General features: G+C 34.8%; 1 protein-coding gene across 1 annotated transcript in view; it reads left to right on the top strand.

Annotated features, from left to right (window-relative positions):
* The window catches only part of AGMO (alkylglycerol monooxygenase), a 264,197-nt gene that overhangs the window by 117,417 nt on the left and 125,013 nt on the right, over positions 1-21,767 (top strand). Inside the window, exons 6-11 of the mRNA XM_016218917.2 lie at positions 7,864-7,930; positions 10,175-10,240; positions 10,331-10,410; positions 13,776-13,910; positions 15,413-15,529; positions 20,267-20,349. Of these exons, the coding sequence (XP_016074403.2) occupies positions 7,864-7,930; positions 10,175-10,240; positions 10,331-10,410; positions 13,776-13,910; positions 15,413-15,529; positions 20,267-20,349 (548 nt within the window). The remainder of the gene's footprint in view (positions 1-7,863; positions 7,931-10,174; positions 10,241-10,330; positions 10,411-13,775; positions 13,911-15,412; positions 15,530-20,266; positions 20,350-21,767) is intronic.

Below are 21,767 nucleotides of genomic sequence, written 5' to 3'. Positions count from 1 at the left end.
CCTCCAACTTTGTTCTTTCTCATGATTGCCGTGGCTATTCGGGGAAATTTTTGGTTCTATATAAATTTTTGAAGTGTTTGTTCTAAATCTGTGAAATATGCTGTTGGCATTTTAATAGGGATTGCATTGAATTTACAGATTGCTTTGCATAGTATGGACATTTTAATGATGTTAATTCTTCCAATTCATGAACATGGTATATTCTTCCACTTGTTTAAATCTTCCTCTATTTCTTTTTTCAGTGTCCTATAGTTTTCTGAGTAAAGGTCTTTTACATCTTTGTTTAAGTTTATTCCTAGGTATCTTATTTTTTTAGTTGCAATGGGAAATAGGAGTGTTTTTTTAGGTTCTCTTCCTGAGAGTTCATTATTGGTGTATAAAAATGCCATCGATTTCTGGTGTTAATTTTGTATCCTGCTACCTTGCTGGATTCATTTATTAAATCTAGAAGTTTTTTAGTGGAGTCTTTATGATTCTCTATGTACAATATCATGTCATCTGCAAATAATGACAGTTTTGTTTCCTCCTTTCCAATTTGTATGCCTTTTATGTTTTCTTCTTGTCTGATTGCTGCGGCTAGGACTTCCAGTACTATGTTGAATAAGAGTGGTGAAAGTGGACACCCCTGTCTTGTTCCTGTTCTTAGGGGATCGTTTTACCTTTCCATTGAAAGGTCTAGTAGACTGTAAATAATCTTCCTGGTTATTTATTTCCTTTTAAAATTTATCACTTTCTTTCTTTTTACTTACAAAACCTAGTAAGTTTCATAGAAATTTAGTAAATTTTTGCTGAATGAATGAACTGGCTTACAAGAAAATACTTGCTCTGTTTATTATGCAAGTAGCTTTTAATAAGAAACTTTGATAAGAATTTATAAATACAGCTTTTAATAATCTTAAACATTATTTTCAGTGCTAAGAGAAAACCCTTATTGGTAGTTTGGTATTTAAAATTATTGTTGATTTGCACTTGAGTACATATTTAAAATATGATAAATATATTTAGAAGGATTAATGTATTAATATACATTAACATACAGGTTTTATTCATGTATATTAACACATTAATATGTAGGTTTTCTGTCTATAAATGGGACTAACAAGCTGTAATATATTATTGAAAAGTCATAGACATATTTATAGCTCCCCACTTAATTCCAAAGTGATATGCAAGGGCCTAAAGTTAATTATAAAGATACTTCTAAATAAAAGATTTTCCAAATTTTTTACACACAAATGCACATGCACACATGCTTAGATAGATAAAGAGTTGAAAGAAAAAAAGGAAAGGATGAGAAAAAAAGAGGAGAGGAAGGAAGGAAGGGAAGAAGGGAGGAAGGGACAGACAGAGGGAAGAAGGAAATAAAGAAGAAAGGAAAATTTGGCGAGGAAAAAAGCCAGCTAATCATGGTATAACTATTAGTCCACTTAATTTTAGTTTGGGTTTGCATTGAATCTTGCTACTAATTTAGCTGAAATGTTTTGTCATTTTTATACTGCACTTCAAGCATATCTTTCTCAGTTACATATAACATAACCATGATTTTTATATCAGATGATAAATGTATTAGGAGCTGGTTTAGTATTTCCCTTAAATACTGACTGCAGTGAAACATGGAGGCCCACGTTGGTAGGGGTCCCTCTGGAACATCAATCTTGTGCGATGCTGTGAAGAAAAGTCCTGACCAGTTAGAGTCAATGTCGACACTCCAACCTATGCTCATCTGAATGCAGGCATTTTCCTACTACGGAGATTTTATTTCACTTTACCCTCAAGCCAGTCACTCCTCAGCATTTATCATATTGTTAGCACATTCGTTTTTATAATGAGGATTCTGTAAAGCATATGCTTCTGAGGACATATTTTCCCTATTATGATTTTTTCCTCCCAGACAGGAAGCATGAATATTTGTAAGCATCTCTTATTTGGAAAGAACATTATAATTAAGTATAGGCCTCTGCCTCCTTCCTGACAAGTAAGTGGTTATAAAATATTCCTATGGCCTTTCAGTAATATGTTCCAGCATTTTGAGTACCCATTTTCAGATAATATGACATTCCCAATATTATTCTAAAATTGAACAAAAGAATAGAATTCAAAGGGTTTTTAAAAATTATATTTAGAATTTCTTTTCTCCAACCTCAATAGTAACAGTGAGGGGAAAGGAGGCAATTTTCCAAGCAATTCAGGCAAACAAAATAATTTTGTTTTGAATTAACTGAATGTTTTTGTTAAAAATAAGCCTCGTCTTTCAACTTGACCATTGGTTAATTGTTCTTGTATTCTTAAGTGAACTACAAAAATCTAACCAGTCAATGCTTTCCAATCAGAAGAATCATAAAAATAATTAAGAAATGTGTAAAATGAAATAATTTCATAAGAAATCATTATAGACAGGACTTAATTTAGAGTATTTATTTTGATGCTTTATAGAGTTCAACTTTAGTGACTTTTCAATTTCAGTTTGGAAAGACCTATAGAGATTTGTTCTTCAGGTAATACAAGGTAGTCAGAAAACTTGAGAAACCGATATCATGAAAGAGTTAATTTCAATCAGTTCATAGTAGGCATTTAATTATTTGATGTACCACATGTACGTAGTTTATCAATTTCCAGAGCAAAATTATTACAAGCTTGTAACCTAGATACAGTGGAAGTTTCGTTAATCTTTTAGGTCTCTAAGTCGTTCAACTCACTCAGTGTGACTATAAGGCAAGGGGGACAGGGTCATAAGAACTTTCAAAAGAAAGTTCAAAGTCACTTGGTGATATGGAAACTATATTTTTCATCTTTGGCTCCTTTCATTGAAACTGAAACCTGCACAAACCTGTACTGAGACAACCTAAAAATAATTCAAGAAATTCACCTGCCAATGATCAACAGAATTCAGTTATCCCATCATCTAGCCTCTGTGGTTTTTATTTGTTTGTTTTTTGGTATTTTAGCTATTTATCTTAATTTTCCAATTCACTAGATCAAAGATCATGTTTGGACTTGCTTTCTTTGGCTTTAAACTCTAAGGGCATTCAGACTCATGTTTGCCTTTAGCCTTGGGAGTGACCACCAGGCTCATTTCCTAATACACCCTTTCCTTCGACTTCCAAATGAGAAGACAGAAATTATATAATGCTTTTTTTCTGAACTGCCAAGAATGAAGCACAGCGGGACATTCATATCCATAACAGAGTCTCTCAGCCTCAGCACTATCGACATTTTGAACCAGATAGTTCCTATTTGGGGGGACTGTGCTGTGCTTTCTAGGATATTTAGCAGCACTAAGAAATACCATTCACTAGGTTACAGTCGCACTTATTCCAGTTGTGAGAGGCAAACATATCTCCAGACATTGCCAAATGTCCCTTGAGAACACAGTCATCTCATTTGAGAACCACTACTGTAAAGACATAGGGGTGGAGGTCATAAGGTGGATTTATCTACTCTACGTAATCTTGTTGAGTAATTACTACATGCAAGGCAATGTTATATATGCTGTGAGAAACTTAAGGAAGGGTGAAAACACAATCTCTGTCCTCATGGAACTTGCAATATAATACTGTAAATGAACACAAATAACTAATACAGAGAACAGCATGTCACAAAAATTAACAATGCCTCAATGCATATTCAAAGAAAGGAAAACAAAATTCTCATTTGAAAAATCAAGCAGAGTATTTGGAAAATTTAGGTAGGTTTGAAGGAAAAGAAGGATTCCAGTAGGTCAGGATGGAAGGTTAAAGTCTTAGAGGCAGTAGAAAGAGAACATTGGAAATCAGTCTTGAAGAGTGAACAGCTAGGAATGCCAAATGTTCCGGACTTTATTTAGTTCATTATGAGGAGACTTTTGTTGTTATTTTATTTTTGATGAGAAAAAGTGACTTGATGAGAAAGTGGCACAGTCTCATGGCCCCTGTTTAATTGCTTTTAGACTTAACTCTTTTTCCCACCCCCACCATAAACTATGGAGGGAGAAATGAATTTGTAACAAGTTCAGCAAATGATTCAGAGCGCTTCTGCTAGAAAAAAAGTTAATCAATAGAATGCAGGGAGCTTATTATTATAAAATTATTTTTATTTTTTTATTTTTAATAGTAATTATTATACAAGTAAAAACAGCCTAAGAAGTGATCTCTTTTGGAAAACAGTGATTTCAAAAAAATGTTACTGTTTTTGAAATCTGAGTGAGAAATTAACACTTAAGTTTTAATAATAATGAAATTAAAAACATAAGAAGAGCAAAGAAATTAATCTGAAGTTCTCTGTTTAGGACATTGGTTCTTAACTTTTGCGGATTTATGTATCCCATAGAGTATATGATGCAAAGGGTAATTTCCTTCCCAGAAAAATACCCATAGACACATATTCATAAAATTTGGCATGAGACTTCAGGGTGTTCTTGATCTTATGAAGCTCATCCATAGCCATACTAGGCATCCATGGTCCTCAGATTATAAAACCCTGAAAAAAAACTACAGGATGCATTGGTGGAAGACCTAAGAAGCACCAAAAGTGCCTAAAATGCCACGAGGAGCAGTATAGAAGCTGAAATCCTTGCACTCATTATAAATTCCTGGATTCATTTTAATGTAAATGTAATAAAAAAGCATTTAATTATCATTTTCCATTGAAGGTCTAAAAGATTAAATTACTTTTATTTGATAAAAAAATTGCTTAATATCTTAAAATCAAAATGATAGAAAAATAGAAAGATTCCTGAGGTATAATGAAAAAGACTCTAAGCTTCCTCCCAAGCTGTTTAAACTTGTACTAGTAATTTAATTTCTCTGAACTTCATATGTATGCTTTTTTAAAATAATAAAATATTGGACTATATTATTTTTAAGTCCTCTGTATGTTCTAAAATTCCATAATTTAAATTAATACATTTAAATCTAAAGACAAGACAAACAACTTCTAAAAATGAAAATAGCTGCAGTTATTTCCACAGTAGTTTCCTGAAGCGGCTCAAAGCTAGCTGTGCTGGAATTGCTAAATGACTCAATTTGCAAAAGTGGGCGATAATTGAGTTGTTACGCTCAACCCTTATTAATTATTAATGACTTCTCTTTGACTTTGAATCAGAAGGGTTTTCAAGCGGAGAAGTTCTGACTGGGCTGTCTGAATGATGAATCATCTCCCACACGGAGGTGGTCTTTCCCAGCTCCAAGGTACTCATAGGCACTACCAGGAAATTTAACTGTGGTTGCCTGTGTTGTTCTTGGCTTTTAACTTAAAAAAACACGAAAGGAGCTTTCAATATTGCTATCACTGTGCTTTAGCCTGCAGGAGCAGAAGATTTTCTTTGAGGAAAAGCGCTTGACGTTAAAAAACAATGCGCTCAGCCAAGGCCCCAGTCATCTGAATGCACTCACCATTTGTGTGGCTTTCAATCTGGCTGCACACACATGCCAGGACCAAGGATCAGAAATGCATCTGGGTCGCAGAAGCCGGCCCTGGAGTCTCCTCCACCCCCTTTTGTTGTCTGTTTTTGTAGCATATGTTAGGCACCAAGGAGACAAACAAAGATAAAATGCTATTCTCTTTTCCCGTCTGATTCTCTGCCAGAGACACAAATCCCAACCAAAGCATCAGATTTCAACGTTCTGACCACCGAGAAACCCCACTTTCTTGTTCTCTGTCCATCACCACTCTTTTCAGCAAATATTTTTCCACCAAGTACAAAGCAACGTAGTCTAATAAAATACAGGGTTCTTTCTCCCTACTCCCTTTCCAGTGCCTGGCCATTAATACTGTGTTTGTGACATAATATTTCGTAGAAATGCCATCTGATATAAAGGCTATCTATTCACAGTATTTTGAACTCCCGAAATTAAAAAATATAGATAGTCCTTTGTCTATGAGTTCTGTTCTAGGAATTAATAATAAAGTCTGTTGTTTGCATCTCATAAAACATTTCTCATGAAATAACTTTAAAAATGGTGATAGAGCTCCAGATTAGAAGAGAGGCCTAAATTAACATGCAACATGTAATATTACACATGCTTTGCATGCAGGCGTTTCTGTCTGTTCCACATGGAAACTGAGAATCCCTCCGGTGGGTTAATGGTGGGTCTAATAAGGAGATGGAGGCACCTGCCCCATGGAGGGATGCAGCACTGCTATGTGTCTACACTGCCCCAGTTTCTACTTCAGTAGGAAACAGGGCCCCACAAGCTGAGGATGGTGTGGTTCCTGTGGCTCTTTATATTTGCAGAGCGCTGGTACATTGGGTGTTTTAATGTCAGAGATTAAACAATGATTAAGCCCTGCTATATAAAGAATTGTAATCTAGAAGTATGTTTGGGACTTTAGGGATCTGTTTGAACTGAGCACTACTGTATATTAGAGTAACAATTTCTTTCACTTAAAATTTTATCTTAAAGTCTTCAAATATTCAAAAAAGTAAAATTAATAATGGAATGAATTTATGTATCTCTATCACTCCCATTAAAAAATCATTACGGTTTTGATTAACTTGCATCAGCTATCCTTTTTTTATTTTTATTTTTTATTGCCAAATATTTTGTAGCAAAACCTAGATCTCATGTCATTATACTTCAGTTATACAACTCTATAAAAGTTACATTTTCTACACAATGACAATGCATTATAAGTCTCAGTAAAATAGTGCTTTTATCATATAATACTCTTTTTATAATCAATTTTCCACATTGCCTATAAAATGTCTCATATGTTTAGTTTGTTCAAATTGGTATTCAAACAGGATTTCCACACTACATTGGTTGTTATGTATCTGAAATATTGTTTCATCTTAAGCAATCCCATCTGACTTTCTTTTCCTTGTCACTGACTTGTTACCAAATTCATATCAGGGTCATGATTTCCTTAAGGGTCATTTAAATATTTGTTTGTAACTCATATATCCTCTAAAAGGAACTTAACACTAGAGGTGAGTGATTTTTAAAAATATCATAACAATGTATTGATGTTTGTCATTGGCAGGCTCTAATAAATCAATTTAGATAGTGATTGGAGAAAAGTAAAATATTCTGTTATCTACTGTGATCTGTGGAAGAAAGAATAATGTAATTGAGATTAAGAGGCTTCCAACATTGCCCAATATTAATTATATAACATACTAATTGTCTTACACATGGCCTGCTATTCGTGTTTATCACACCTAACCTGGTTCCTATACTCCTTAGGATTTGCAGCCTCTGGAACAGTGGATGTTTCTTGCAACTGAGAAATGTTGCAAGAAAACATTATAGAGTTATTTACCAGATTTTAAGGGACTTTAATTATATTTAAAAAGCCCCCTTTATATAGTTGACTTTGATATGTGCCTCTATTCAATAAATAACAGCTACAGTAGTAATTTGTTTTTACATGGCTGATTATTGGGTGAAACCAAACTCAGAAAATAAATAGAATGCTGTATTCTTCTCTCCCTTATTCATGTTCTGGTAACATAAATCATCAAAGGCATAGTTGAAGGGTGAAAAATAAAATGGGAGATGCATGCCTTGGTAACTGTGCCATTTTATGGTACCGTTTTAAATTCTCAGAACACTATTATATAAGTACTGTTATTACCTCCATTTTAAAGATGACAAAGTGAAGTTATAAAAAGCTTAAGTAATTTTTCCAACAACAGAGTAATAAATGGAGAACCCAGGAACCAAATTGAGGCATTCTAGCTCTTAATTAACAATAGACTCTCAGAATAGATTTATGAACTTATTTTCAGCACCAAGTGATAGAAAAACTTCTAATTCTGATGTCAACCCTGAAACTTGGGATATATCTTAACCCATGTGGAGTTTTAATGTGAGTACTTATATATTGCATATGCATTTACTAATAATTGTGTATATAAATAAGTATTCCTTTTGCTTTAAATAGGTCATTGATAACCTTGGTCCTTTGGAACTGATCCTTAACACTCCCAGCCATCACAGGGTTCATCATGGTAAGGAAATTTGATCTCTTTCTTTCCTTTTTCATTTATTTAAAAATTATATTATTTTGCATCATTTCATTGCAATTACCCAATGTAGTCACTACACACTGTGCAAATAAGCATTGCTTCTCCTTTGAATGTGGACAATCCTCATCTCCAAAGCAAGAACCAGACACACACACACATACACACACAACACACAAACCAACAACAACGACCAAAAAAACCCACCAACAGTTTATCTGGCTGTGGATTTTTCTTTTTGCCTGAATTTTCTCAGGTTTAGTGGAGGGGGGAAAAAGAGTTAAACTGCTGAGTGGATGGATATATACTTTATATCTTGAAGGCCACTCTTTGACCCCATGCTGAGAATCATTCCTGTCTAGAGCCAGAGAGTTCCTGGTCTTGAAAACTGTTGGGGTTTGAGAAAAGCCTAATAAACAACATTTGGCCTTCCTGCTGCAGTTCTGTGAACAAATCCTCCATGAACTGCATTTGTCTGACAAAGAGAAAGTCCTATGTGGCTAGAGCCTAAAGTTTAAAGATACGGCTGAAGAAATAATAGAAATTTTCGCATTGTGCACCAAAAGCCCTGGGCAAGAACGTGCATATCAGCATGCCTTGTAACAGGAGAAAAAGAGACGGAATTCCCATGTTAGCAGCAGTAGAACAGATAAAGTGCAGAATATTCACGAAATGGAAAACCGTATCCCAATGACAACACCCAAACTATTGTGACACGCCATGGCATGAATAAATCTCACAAACATATTGCTGAGAAAAGGAAGCTGGTAACAGGTAATAAAAGAAGAAACACTATTATTCCGTTTGATAAGTTCCCAGCAGTCAGACAGCCCTGGAGAGCTGAGGGTCTGCCTTCCCAAGGGAGCAGGTCCCTTTCCCACGGCAGGGGACAGAGCGGGAGCCCAAGCTCCCCAGGGAGAGGAGAAGACACTGTGAGGCTGGGCGCGGTCAGTGTCCTCCACGTTCACCAGTCATTCCCCTACCACGAGGGCATCATGAGTGAGGGGTGGCGAGGCCAAGGGTATTCTGCTGTGGGGGTCCCTCCACACAAAAGGAAACATATAAGGCGTGGGGAAGAGCAAGCCCACACTGAAGAAGAAATAGGGAGACATTCCTCTGACCTCAGGGCACCGACCTTCCCACACCCGTTGCTGTGCATCAGCCTCAGCACTGTTCACATTCTCATGTGAATTTTCACAGGACCAGCCTGCTCTTTGTTTGGGTAGAGGGGCTGTCCTGTGCATGATAGCATGCTGGTCTCTACATGCCAGATGCCAGGGGTGTCACCTTGCAGTTGTGACCGCCAGCAAGGCTTCAGACACTGCCTCGTGTCCCGAAGGGCCACATGCCCCCCCATGCAGCTGAGAGCCACTGTTGACACCGGGCATGACACGGGCTGTGCGTCTGTGGACCGGCCACACCCTGCCTGTGCCCCGGGACAGACTTGTCCTGCGACCCTCACTTGCATTTGCATGTAGGGAAGGTGTGTAAAGAAATGACACATGAGGCAGTGACTTTGCTGGAGTAGTGGTTTAGTGCGTTAATAATCTTTATTCTTTACAATTTCTGGACATGCTTGCGTTCTTTATTATTAGTACATAAATTAGGCCCAGCTGTTTAAATTATAATTTGACTTCTTTGGAATGGAAAAATATCATATATGAGTAAATAAAAAAGTTGAAGGTGACATGATTTTCACGTATGTCTTTTATAATTTAAAAAATAGTCATGTCTCACTCTAAGTAGGAAATTTTCTTTCTGGAAAAGATGCAGAGAAAACGAGTAGACGTAATGCACTTAAATTTTTCTTTAAAAATACAAATTACATACATTATCTATCTTATTTCCTAGTGCCAATTTTTCTGGACCATTTACTTTTTAATTATTATTTTTTGTAGTCCTAAAAATAGAATTATTTATAATTATCCAAGATTATTTAAAAACTGGAAAATTGTGAACGCAAACTTTTTTTTTCTCCCCTCATCTGGGATCATCTTAATAGTTGTAAGGAAATCTTTGCTCTTTTAGTGAAATAAAATAAAAACTCACTTTACTAGTAAATAAAGGCTTGTGTTGTCAGTGAAAAGTTATTTCTAGGAAAATCATTTTGTTGCACAAGTCTTAATGCTGTGAATGGGTTCTAAAATACAAGATGAGGTGTTCCAAGAAGCATAACTTTATTCTTTAAAAAATATTGTATAAAAAATATTTTTTATATCTCTCTCATAGGCAGAAACCGTTATTGCATAGACAAAAATTATGCCGGCACACTTATTATTTGGGATAGAATGTTTGGTAAGTAAAAAGTACCAAAATTTTGAAACATTAGTTAACTTCTTAATTCTCAGAAAGTCAAAAATCTTATCCTCAGTGTTTATCTTCCAGGGACATTCGAGCCCGAGAATAAAAAAGTTATTTATGGTTTGACACATCCCATTAATACATTTGATCCACTCAAGGTTCAGGTATGTGCTCAGTTTTCTCTCTGAATCGGTCACATTCTATCATAAACTCATATTTAAAAGAAAATATCATTTTAAAAGGTGGTAGTGCATTACACTATCCTGAAAAAAAAATTAACTGTAAAAGAATTCGAAAGTAACTCTGGCACTTAAAGACTTGAATCAAATTGGGCAAAATACATTAGAAAACAATTAGTAAAATTTTTAAACATGTTTACTACTTAGCATTTTAAAATGGCTCTTTAGCAAACATATTCTTTCTCAGAATTGACCTGAAATATATTCATGCGTTCAGAAGGGGCGGTAGGAACATGTATAATTAAGGCTGATCCCGCAGTAAGAAAAATATTTGTTTCAAGTCTGCATGACTCCGGTTAGAAATCCAGCGTGAGGCCTTGGCCCCACTCTTCGTGGACCTACGTGTCAGGAGCTATTAGGGGGTGGCTAGGCCTGCACGTGCCCTCACCTGCGGAGCTGGTTGCATCGGCCCAGCTTTCTGTTAGACATGTGGTATTTATTGGTTGTTCTCTGGTCTCACTGGTTGGCACCAGAGAAATTAGGAATGTCTGTGAAGCTCCGATCTGTCAGCAGCAGACCACCTCAAACACTCCTGGGGTTAGAGACTAGTAAATGAGAAAAAGAAGAATGCTTGAAACACTAAAGAGGTTCATCAATGACAGCTCTGTCCCCGGAGACTGGGTTTACAGCATTCAGGAGGGCAGAGAATTACAGGTTCATACTGGGTCTGCTCTTCAAACCCACTTCTTCACATTTTTAAGAAAGTAAAAATAAAATAAGTTGATATTTATTGAGCCGTTACTATGTGCAAGGCATTGCTAACAGCTCAGCACAAATATTTAATGTAGCCATTGCTAAAACATTTGGAGGGAGTGGTTCTTTTTAGCTCCATTTTTGGAGGCTGAAGCTGAGGTTCCCAGGATTTAAATAATTCACCCAACTACACACAGTTTGTCAAGTGCAAACTTAGCCAAGACAGGTTCCAGGCCAAGCCCCAAACTTGCTTAACTCAGTTTAAGCTTTACACTCTCCTGCCTCTTTACAGAAATGGCCATCACAAATTGCCTTCCTTTTTCAAGTGAAAGCATTTTTATCTCACACTTCAAAAGAAAAAAATATTTTTCTAGAGCATTTATGTCTGTGTCTCTTGGTTTCTTGGTCTCTCTCTCTCAGGCATTATTAAGAACATATCTCTCAGGAGAATACTAAGAAATATTTCGGGACACTTTCTTAGTAATAAGCTTTACAGAATTGAAACCAACTTGGAAATAATACATTGAGAGCCACTCTTTCACTTAGTGTAGTCCTGCCTCTGTCATGGGGAGATTAAAAAAGAAATAGACAACTTGGTCTCTGAGCCTTTCAGGCTTAATGTGCATGTGGATCCTGAGAGCATCTTATTAAAGTGCAGATTCCGCTCAACAGGGCTGAGGTCTGTCCAAGACTATGTGTTTCTGACAAGCTTCCAGTGATGTCTGTGCTGATGATTCGTGGCTGAAATTTTAAATAGAAAGGCTTTGGAAGTGTACACTCTTGCTGAGGAAGATTAACTCATGCTGAGGTGGAATAAGAGATTGAAAACTGTACAACATGAGCTGTGCGAATAAGGGGTGTCCCCCAAAAATGTATACACATTTTAACAGCTGATAGCTCGATTTTGAAAATGAAATGTATTTTAATAAACACTGCCTTTATCGTTATTCAAAGTGTGTGTATACATATTGGGGGGACACCCTATAGTTGGGTGCTTAAGATTTGGAGAGAGACACTATTCGAACAATCACAAGTATTTATGAGCTGCTGCTGAATTTGTGTCAAGTTCAAGTCCCCAGTCATCTGCCCCTCATACAAACATTTTCTTTACTATAGTAATTGTCACAACTGTGCCTAAGGTTTAGTTCTAGAAGTGTCAAATCAGCAAATTGTGATAAGTTAGGGGTTCCAGAACCTACAAAAACATATACTTTCACTTCCATTCTTTTATATTCAACTCAATCTCTCACCTTTCCCTTAGGAATGCCCCCTTAGGGATTTCTTTTCCTTATTGTTGGCATAAACAATTAATTCACTTTGCTCTCCTCTGGGGTCCAAGAGTTTCAGAGCATTGGATAGTAAATAAGGGAGAAAGTACTACTGATTTTAAAATGTTATCATGTATTTCTTATGGCTAGTGTCTAGTATGACAGCAATAAAATTGCAGTCAGTTGTCAAAATAACACAACAGATAGGTATATTAATGTATGTTATAACTTCTAAACACATTAACTTATTGCATTATTATTTTTTTTATTATTGCAAAGCTCCAGGGTAAGGTCCCTTCTAACATTACCTTTTTCCTCAAAATTTACTCCACTAAATCCTAAGTGGCCCCTTAATTGCTTAAGATTCCTTATTGTAATATTTTAAGCAATTTTTAAAACCATTTAAATAATCCTAGCAGTTTCAATTCTTTAGAATACAGTGAAAATGCCAGCAAGACTGCAAATTCTGATGGGACCAAAGCTTCTTTCTGCATTAATTTATTGCTACACTTATAATAGAACTCAACTCTAGAGTCTATAGCTGATGTTCAACCTCTAGGATTATTTTTAATCCTATGACACATTATGATGACAAGTGTGGCATTTATAGCTAATTATCCTAATAGCTCATATTTATTGGGCACTTTATCGTGTATGGGCTTACTTTTCACTTCTGCATATGTCAAATATGTGTTATTTAAAGAATGTGATTCCTGTTATAAGCCTGAAGGCAAACTTTTGACTCAGTTATCAAACTTTTTCTTTTCTTATTGCAGAATATAGTCTACTTAATACTCAGAGATCTACTATCAGAAATAGCTTTTTAAAATTTTTCTTAATGTGACATGTTTGCCTATAACTCAATGGAGGAAATAAAAGGTTATTTTTTAAATATGTGACATATATGTAATATTTCCACATTCAGCCTAATACCCATTTAACAAGATTGAAAAATATGTCATTAGACATGGATACTGAGTACACAGGATTCTAGTTAATTCCACTGGAAGCAAAGCCTCTTAACTCACTTTTTCTGCTTTGCTGAGTTTCTAGACAATTGACCTATTTTTTAATTTCCAAATTATAATTTTGTGGAGCTCCAGAAATATTGACAAAAAGACATTTAAGTTAAAAGTATGCAGAATGCATAGAGTGAATTATAATTTGTAATGCAGTTGCATATTAATTACATTAATCAAATTATACCTAACCTATATATTAAAGAAAATATGTAAATTACATTATACAATAAAATACATGATTTATTGTATTTAATCTTTTTGCTAAGAGTTTTTTAATGTTAAATAAACTATATTTTTATTCTTCTAGTTCCACCATTTAGCTTACATGTGGACTGCATTCTGGGCCACACCTGGATTCTTCAATAAGTTTTCTGTCATATTTAAAGGACCGGGATGGGGTCCAGGGAAACCAAGACTTGGACTGAGTGAAGAAATCCCAGAGGTAGGTTAAGCTCATGGTTTTGGTGATGGTGAAGATTAGTCTTATATTTTCAGGTCTACAGCCAGCCTGTGTATATGCTGACTTCATGCAAACATGAAAAAGAGATGCTCCCTTAGGCAGATGCAGCCTTGTGGTCCTTAATGAGTGGACACCACCTAGGGGCCAATAAGAGGGGTGCCTCTTACCAGGGAGCATGGTTTAGGGGACAGAGCAGCAGAAGCTGATTTTGAGATCCACCCAAACTCACAGCCAGGAGACTGTGTAGCACAGAAACCCATGTGGCTGCATCACAGAATCCTAAACCACTAGAGATGGAGGGAGCCTTAAAGATGAGTTAGTCTAGCCTTTATTTTGTTCATGAAAAACTGAGGTCTCCAGAATGGAAGGTCTAAAGTCACACAGAGATGATGTAGTTATTGGATTAGACCATGCCTTTATTCATTCTGTAGTAGAATAGTAGCATTAAATACAGAAATCCCACTTTAAAACAAAACTAAGCAAGGTCTAGAGATTTAGAGCACTAGAAACCAAATAAAATACTCAGTTTTATTCTGGAATTCCTCTTATAGACATGGAAAAGGAATTTCTGTCCAATCATTCAGGATTGATATTGTCATTCCTTATTAAAATAACTGCCATTAATAATGACATAGAAACAACAGAAATAGTAAACCACTGTTGATTTCAAAGATAACTATAAGTATAAAATTTAGCCAATATTTCAAGGAAATAAAATAATGTTTTATATGGGTATTATTCTTACTTTCAAAAAAAAAAATGATCTAAATAAGGATGTTTTCTTTTTTAGTTAAGAAAGCTTCTGTGTTGAAATTTCTCAGATGCTTTTGGTTCTGATCAAAGTGACTTATGTAATGAGAGCTAACTTGATATAGGTGAAAGTATTTTGCTTATTCCAGCTCCAAAAGGTTTAGCTAACTATGGTCTATTTATTATTTTTTCTTTTTTTAAATAGATAGCCTAAAGTAAATATTTTAAAGTCATATTGTTGCTTAAATCTGCGTTTAAAAATAGAATTGTAATGTTTCTAGGAAACGCTGTAGTTTGAGAAAGTTGTTTTTAATACAGCAATATTTCCCTGTGAGGCATAATTATCTCTGTTACCCAGTCACTTTGCATATTCCCTTTTGCTATACTTTCATGTACATATAGTCATGGGCGTATTTTTCTATTTATATTTTCATATTTCATATTTTCATGTTCATTTTGGCTATGTTTATCATCAGGACATACTGCTGAATCAATTCTTACTTTGCTCTACATAAGGCAGACTCAATCAGAATCACAGTGCTGAAATGAAAAACAACTGTCCTAACTCTTACATTTTTTCTATCCAAAAAGTGAATGTGAGAGTCATTTTGGAAGAAGAAAAGCAAAACCTCCCTTTTCCACTTTTGTATCTTCTGTTCACCTATTCTGAATTTCAATGAGAGGAAAAAGCCAGGGAGCGATATGAATGAAAGTCATCTTTTTTGTCTTCCTAGGTTACGGGGGATGAGGTGCCCTTCTCATCATCAGCGCCTTACCTACTAAAGATATACGCAGCTGTACAGTTTGCTATGATGCTAGTGTTTTACGAAGATACCTTCGCAGATAAAGCTGTAAGTGCTGTTCATGTTAAGTAGTGTGAAAAGCTGTCATTTTGCATGATAAAATATCTCACACTGAAACGAGTAAATTAATTCTTCTAGACTCTTGAATGTAAATCAGTAAGGCCAAAGTGTTTCAGTGTAGGCTGTCCATCAAATGGTGAGCTGTTGATCTCAATGATAAAGGGTAAACAATTTTCCATAAATAAATTCCTCAACAAGCACAAAAAGAGTATTTCAGAAGTTAGAATTAAATGTTTGGGAAAGTGTACTCTATACTAATTTCAACAAACTTACCTTCAATGAGAGAATAACCTGATACGCTGACGATAGAGAGTTTTCAATGTGGGGTTGGCTCCATTTGTTTTATTTTTTCTAAACATTCAAAATCTTCAGAATAACTAGAGCACTGGGCCAGGTTTAGAATCTGGGTCTAGTTCAGGTGTTACAGCCTGGGGAGGATTTTTGTTTGTTTGTTTGTTTGTTTGTTTGGGCTTTTTTTTGCCACATAAGAATGCTCTCACTGCCTACATTTTGGAGAAAACAAAAAATAGCATAATGTATGTAAAAATACACAGTACATTGTAAAAAGATAAAAACAGGTATTTTGAAATACGTGTTTTGTTTTCTACATTTACTTATATTCTTTTCTTCCTAAAAGGATTTATATTAGTTCAAACGAGTACATAAATTATAGTAAGGTAACCAATTTGGAAGTAGGTGAAATTGAATATAAAATCACAGAAGAGTAAAAAATCAGTGTCTTTGACTTTGTTACCAGGAAAATATGTACCTCATGAAATAACCTCACTAAATCCGGAATTGTGATGGCTCGCAGGAGTCAAATAATGCCATCAGGAATCTTCTCATTCTTTCTTATAGCTATGTTTTTCCCAAAATGCAGATTTTCCTACAGATTTTCAGCCTTTGTGGTGGTAAGGACGCTCCAGGAGTGAAAGTTTTAAATTGGAGTTCACCAAGATACTTGAATGTCTAGGCAAGTGTGAGTGCTTCCTGGATAAAAATGTGGCCAGACACTATTTATATGAAAACATGTAACTTATAGCATATTTCTCACAGGATTTTTCAACTGCAGTAAAAACTATATGAGAAACTCATGTTGATATATCGACAAAGAGAAATATCTAGTGTCGAAATCCTTTTCAAACTGAAATTAGAGACAGGTTCGTTCCTGACACAAATAACTTTTGAAAGGTACATTTGCTTGTTTCCCACACATGTTTTTCTTTGCTAAAAACATGCTGTTCAACTAGGTAAAAAGATTACTTATTTGCAAAATTCTATAGTGCCTTTCTAGCCTCAGAGATGTTTGAAAGCACATGAAGACGTTAAAATCCAACAGCAATATTTTTTTCCAGATTGGCTGTAGCCAATAATCACATAGAAAAGTTGTGGCTGACTTGTAATTGGGGACCCTGCTGTGGTCCCACAGCCTTTTCTGTTTATGCATATACCAGAGTAGATAAATACTCACTTGTCTTATGTGTGCGAGTTTTGTATAAATAACTTTGGGAGTCAAAAAAGCAAGTTGATGGCCACCACAAAGGTGTAGAAGGCACATTCCTTTCTTTCTGAAACATGCAATGCATACATTTAAATATATAATGTTTGGTTTAGTGATATGACCCACAGATTTTTATGTTGATTTTGGTTTAGTAATGCTTGGGAAATCAATTCCTTAGCTGCCAGGGTCCACTTCATGGGGTGATATCATGAATACACATTTGAAATGAAAATACGTTTCCAAAGTAAAATTGTAAAGGCAATGCTATCCTTTTAAATAACAGACACATTCAAAACAGTTTGAATATTTAACAGAGTCTTATAATAAAATGTGAATCAATGTTACTGCAGATACGTTTTTTAAGATTTTTTAAAATTGATTTTTAGAGAGAGAGGAAGGGCGAGGGAGAGAGAGAAACACTGATGTGAGAGCAAGACATCGATCTTGCCTCCTGTATTCCCCATGCTGGGGATCGAGCCAGGGACCTGGGCATGTGCCCTAACCAGGAATTGAACCAACAACTTTTTGGTGCCTGGGACAATACCCAAGCAACTGAGCCACACAGACCAGGGCCGTAGATATGTTTTAACACAGAATATTTGATTATATATTTCAAGTTAATGAGGCATCTGAGAATATCCAATATAAATTTGGAAACAGATTTTTATAGTTCTAAATTCCTCTGAGCACTGAAATTTTGTAACTAATGTTTTCATGTTGACCTGTTTTAACAGACCCTTTGAAAAAATAATCAATGTATTTAGTTGTACTCTTATAACAGAGAGTATCATTTGCACAAATTCATTCTAGCTTAGTTTCTATGTGAAACCACTCAAGTCAATATCCTCTGTATACTGTTTTCTTCCAGTGCAGCCCATTGGGATTTAATTTAATTTCCTTAAGTTTTTAGGTGGTAACTGAAGTAATGTGAAAAAAAGGAAATGTGAGCCAAAATGAGCATCAATTATAACTTAAAGCCACAAAATCAATGTAATAAATGTTTAATAAAGAAAGATTATTAGCAAAAGTTACCTTACTAATAAGCATATACTCCGGGAACTTAGAATAGTGATCATTGTGAGATCCAATGAAAACTATAATTTTTTCCACTATATTGGAATATAATAAAGTAGGAAAGTGCATGTTAAAAATGTCATAGACATCAAATAATATAACATTAATTGTGAAATTAAATATACCTTTATACTATTAGTACTGTCCCAAATATGGTCAGTATCAAGCAGCACCTTTAAGTTATCACACAATAGCATTGGCTGGCGTTGCTCAGTTGGTTGGTGTCTTCCTGTGAACCAACAGGCATCCGGTCCCTGTTTCTCTCGCTCTCTCCCTCTCCCTTCCTCTCTCTCTAAAATTGATTTTTTTAAAAATATATATGTTTTTTAAATTGGCCATGAGGAAATAGGGCTGATTTATACCATGGTGTGGAGCTGGGATGTTGGATGTGAACAGTAATCACAACTGGTGGCTTCTGCTTATTGTTTATAAATTTGAACAGATGCAATTTAGTTATAGGTACCTATATTAGCTAATAATGAGTTGAAATTACCTGTAGTTGTTTCAGGAAAAAGAAAAAAGAGAAAGAAAATGTTTGGGTAATGTTTCGATCACTATTTTGGCCAAACTATTATATCCTGGTGTTCTCACAAAGGTGAAATGTAAGCACCATCAGTGAATAGGGAAATTATCTAGGGGCTGTGCATCCAAGTCCTTGCTTTTACTGATCCACTTTCAATCTAGAGCAGTATTTATCTCACCCTAAACGTTAGCTACATAACTATAATCTAGATCTCTGCCCCAGCTCCTTTTCAGTTTGTTGCTCAGATGTATTCTACCATTGTCACACTTTGATCCAGAAAGTGTCAGGAAGGGCTAGTTTGAATTTCATGGCACGATTTATTTTTGTGTGATGATAGAAGATTTACTAAATCTTTTGAGTCCCAGTTTGGTTGTTTTTTCAGATATGAAGCAGACAAATTAAAAGGTTGTTGAAACTCTAAAAAGAATTACAGTGTATGAAACACATAGCATAGAAGTTATAAAATAATAGGCCTTCAAAAACACTACTATTATTTTTGACATGTAAATAAAATTCATAGCCCAGGCGAGATAGCTTAGTTGGTTAGAGTATCATCCAACAAACCGAAGTTTCAGGTTTAATCCCTGGTCAAAGCACATATAACAATCAACTGATGAATGTATAAATAAGTGGAACAAGTCAATCCATGTTTCTTTGTCTCTCTTTTCCTCTCCCTTTCTCTCTCTCTCAAATCAATAAATAAAAATTTAAAATAAATAAGAAATAAAGTGAAAAAATCTTAAGTGCATAATTTGTTTATAATTATGACAAAATTGTTGTTACTATTATTCAAAATATAATGCCTTTGACATTACAAATAAATGTTTAGATTTCAACAAATACGCGCACGCGCGAATGTGTGTGTGTGTGTGTGTGTGTGTGTGTGTGTGTGTGTGAAATCTCTTTCATACATGTGTTTGCACTCAAAAAAACATTCTCCTTTAAATATTTTCTGGATTCAAGACAGCTTTATGTTTAAAACCACAAAGAATTGGTCATATTAAAAATAGCTGTTGGCCCAGGCAGTTGTGGCTCAGTGGTTGAGCATCGACCTAGGATCCAGGAGATCAAGGTTTGATTCCTGGTCAGGGCCCATGTCTGGGTTGTGGGCCCGATCCCCAGTTGGGGACATGCAGGAGGCAGCCGATCAATGACTCTCATCATTGATGTTTCTATCTCTCTCTCTCCCTCTCTCTCTCTGAAATCAATAAAGACATATTTTAAAAATAAATACATACATACATACATACATAAATAAATAATAGGTATTGGAATGTGATATTTATTCACAAAAATCTGACTTCTCCATACATGGGAGCATAGGTACTTCAAAGAATTATAAAAGTCAAACTTTAAAGGAGAATTTTGAGAGGAGAAAAATCACTAAGTAAAATATCATCGTGAAATTGTCTAATTCATTCTTCAAACATCTAGTGAGATAAATAAATGACACGAGAAAAACCCAAATGTCCTCTTTTTGAAAATGTCCACCTCTTTGAAAAATGTCAGTGACAAATAGTGTATTATGAAATAAAATTTGGGGCTCTTTTTCATGTCAGCTTTCAATGCTAGTGCACCTCTGATAACTCCTAAAAAAAAATTGTGTTGCTCTGTGCTCGTTTGACAGGCAATGACACAGGTCACGCTCCTTCTGAGGGTTTGCTTCTTTATCCTGACTTTGACCTCCATTGGATTTCTTCTGGATCAAAGGCAAGATGTGAAATTCTTTCGTTTTATATAATTTTAGAATGCAGTTTTTAAAATATATGTGAAACTTTGATATTCACCAAACATTTGTTATTGAAAAAATAAAGTTGAAACTACAATTTCACACCTTTATTTTCAATGAAAGAGTAGCAGTTTGTCTGATTTTATATATATTTTAAATCTAAGCTTTTAAATGAAAGGATTTTCAAGTTTATTAAAGAAAACCTATAAATATAATGATTAATTTGGCAAAACATAGAACATAACTGAGTACTTAATAAAATCTAAAACATATTTTTGAGTATTTTTCCTTTGCCATTGAATAGTTCTTAATATATGTCTGAACATATGTATATTTAAAGTTTATGTCTTTTACCCTCACACACTATTTTATTTAAGGAATCCTGTTTTAAATACTACCCTGGCCAGAAAATACATTCACTTGAACAATTTTAAATTGCTTTTTTGGCATGAGTTACATTAAAAAGTACTTATTTCTTATTGCTCAGTATTTATCAATCATTAATATTAATACTAATACCAACATTTATGTAATTAATATGTACCATGTACTATGTTATTAATGCTTATAATACTCTGAGATAATATTAATATAAAGCATATAGACCATATAAAATAGAACAGAGCACAAACCCAAGCCATGTGATCCAGAATTCAGAAATTATAGAATTTACTTACATTGTAACTCTGAAAAACTGCAAAAAGCTCAGTCATTGTTGAAATCATATCTTTGTTGTGGTGTTATTGTTTTTCAAGTAGGTAACCAATAATCATGACTTTCAGTAAATGTTAAATATAAAAATCCAGTAAACATACCTTTAACTTGTGCTGAATGTCTGTCACTTTCCCAAGGTTAGCTTAATGGATGTTCTGGAATAGCAAAAGATTCTGGTGTTTCATCAAGATCCAGGTCCAAATGAACTTCGGTTAATGATACTGTTTATAATGCGCACCCCCTGTAAGCATGTGGTAGAGAGCGATGCAGCTGGCACATTTCACATGCTCATATGTAAACAATGTGTAGAATTCTAAACCTGTTTCCTTCCATGCTTAAAAAATGGTGTTTATTTTATCGTTCATTTTGTTTGGCTCTCTATCCCTCCTTTTCTACACTAGAACTACATACTGAGCCATAAAACAGGAAAATGGAAAAATGAGTCCTAAGTCCACCTAAAATACTTACCCAGATCCAAAAAATCAGAATCACATATTAAACACCCCAATTCTATTATTTGTATACACTTAATAAAATTAGCAATTAGCCAATAGCAATAGTATAGTTTAGTTTTTTATGAAGATTGATTTTTGTCTCCATGGATGCAGATAATAGACCAAACAAGTAAGCTATGAATTTTAACACAATAATATCCAATTATTCTTCTTGTAGATAATTATTTAAA

The sequence above is a fragment of the Miniopterus natalensis genome, chromosome 10 (assembly GCF_054644295.1).
Source record: "Miniopterus natalensis isolate mMinNat1 chromosome 10, mMinNat1.hap1, whole genome shotgun sequence".
Taxonomy (NCBI): Eukaryota; Metazoa; Chordata; class Mammalia; order Chiroptera; family Miniopteridae; genus Miniopterus; species Miniopterus natalensis.
This window is presented reverse-complemented; position numbering and strand designations above follow the sequence as displayed.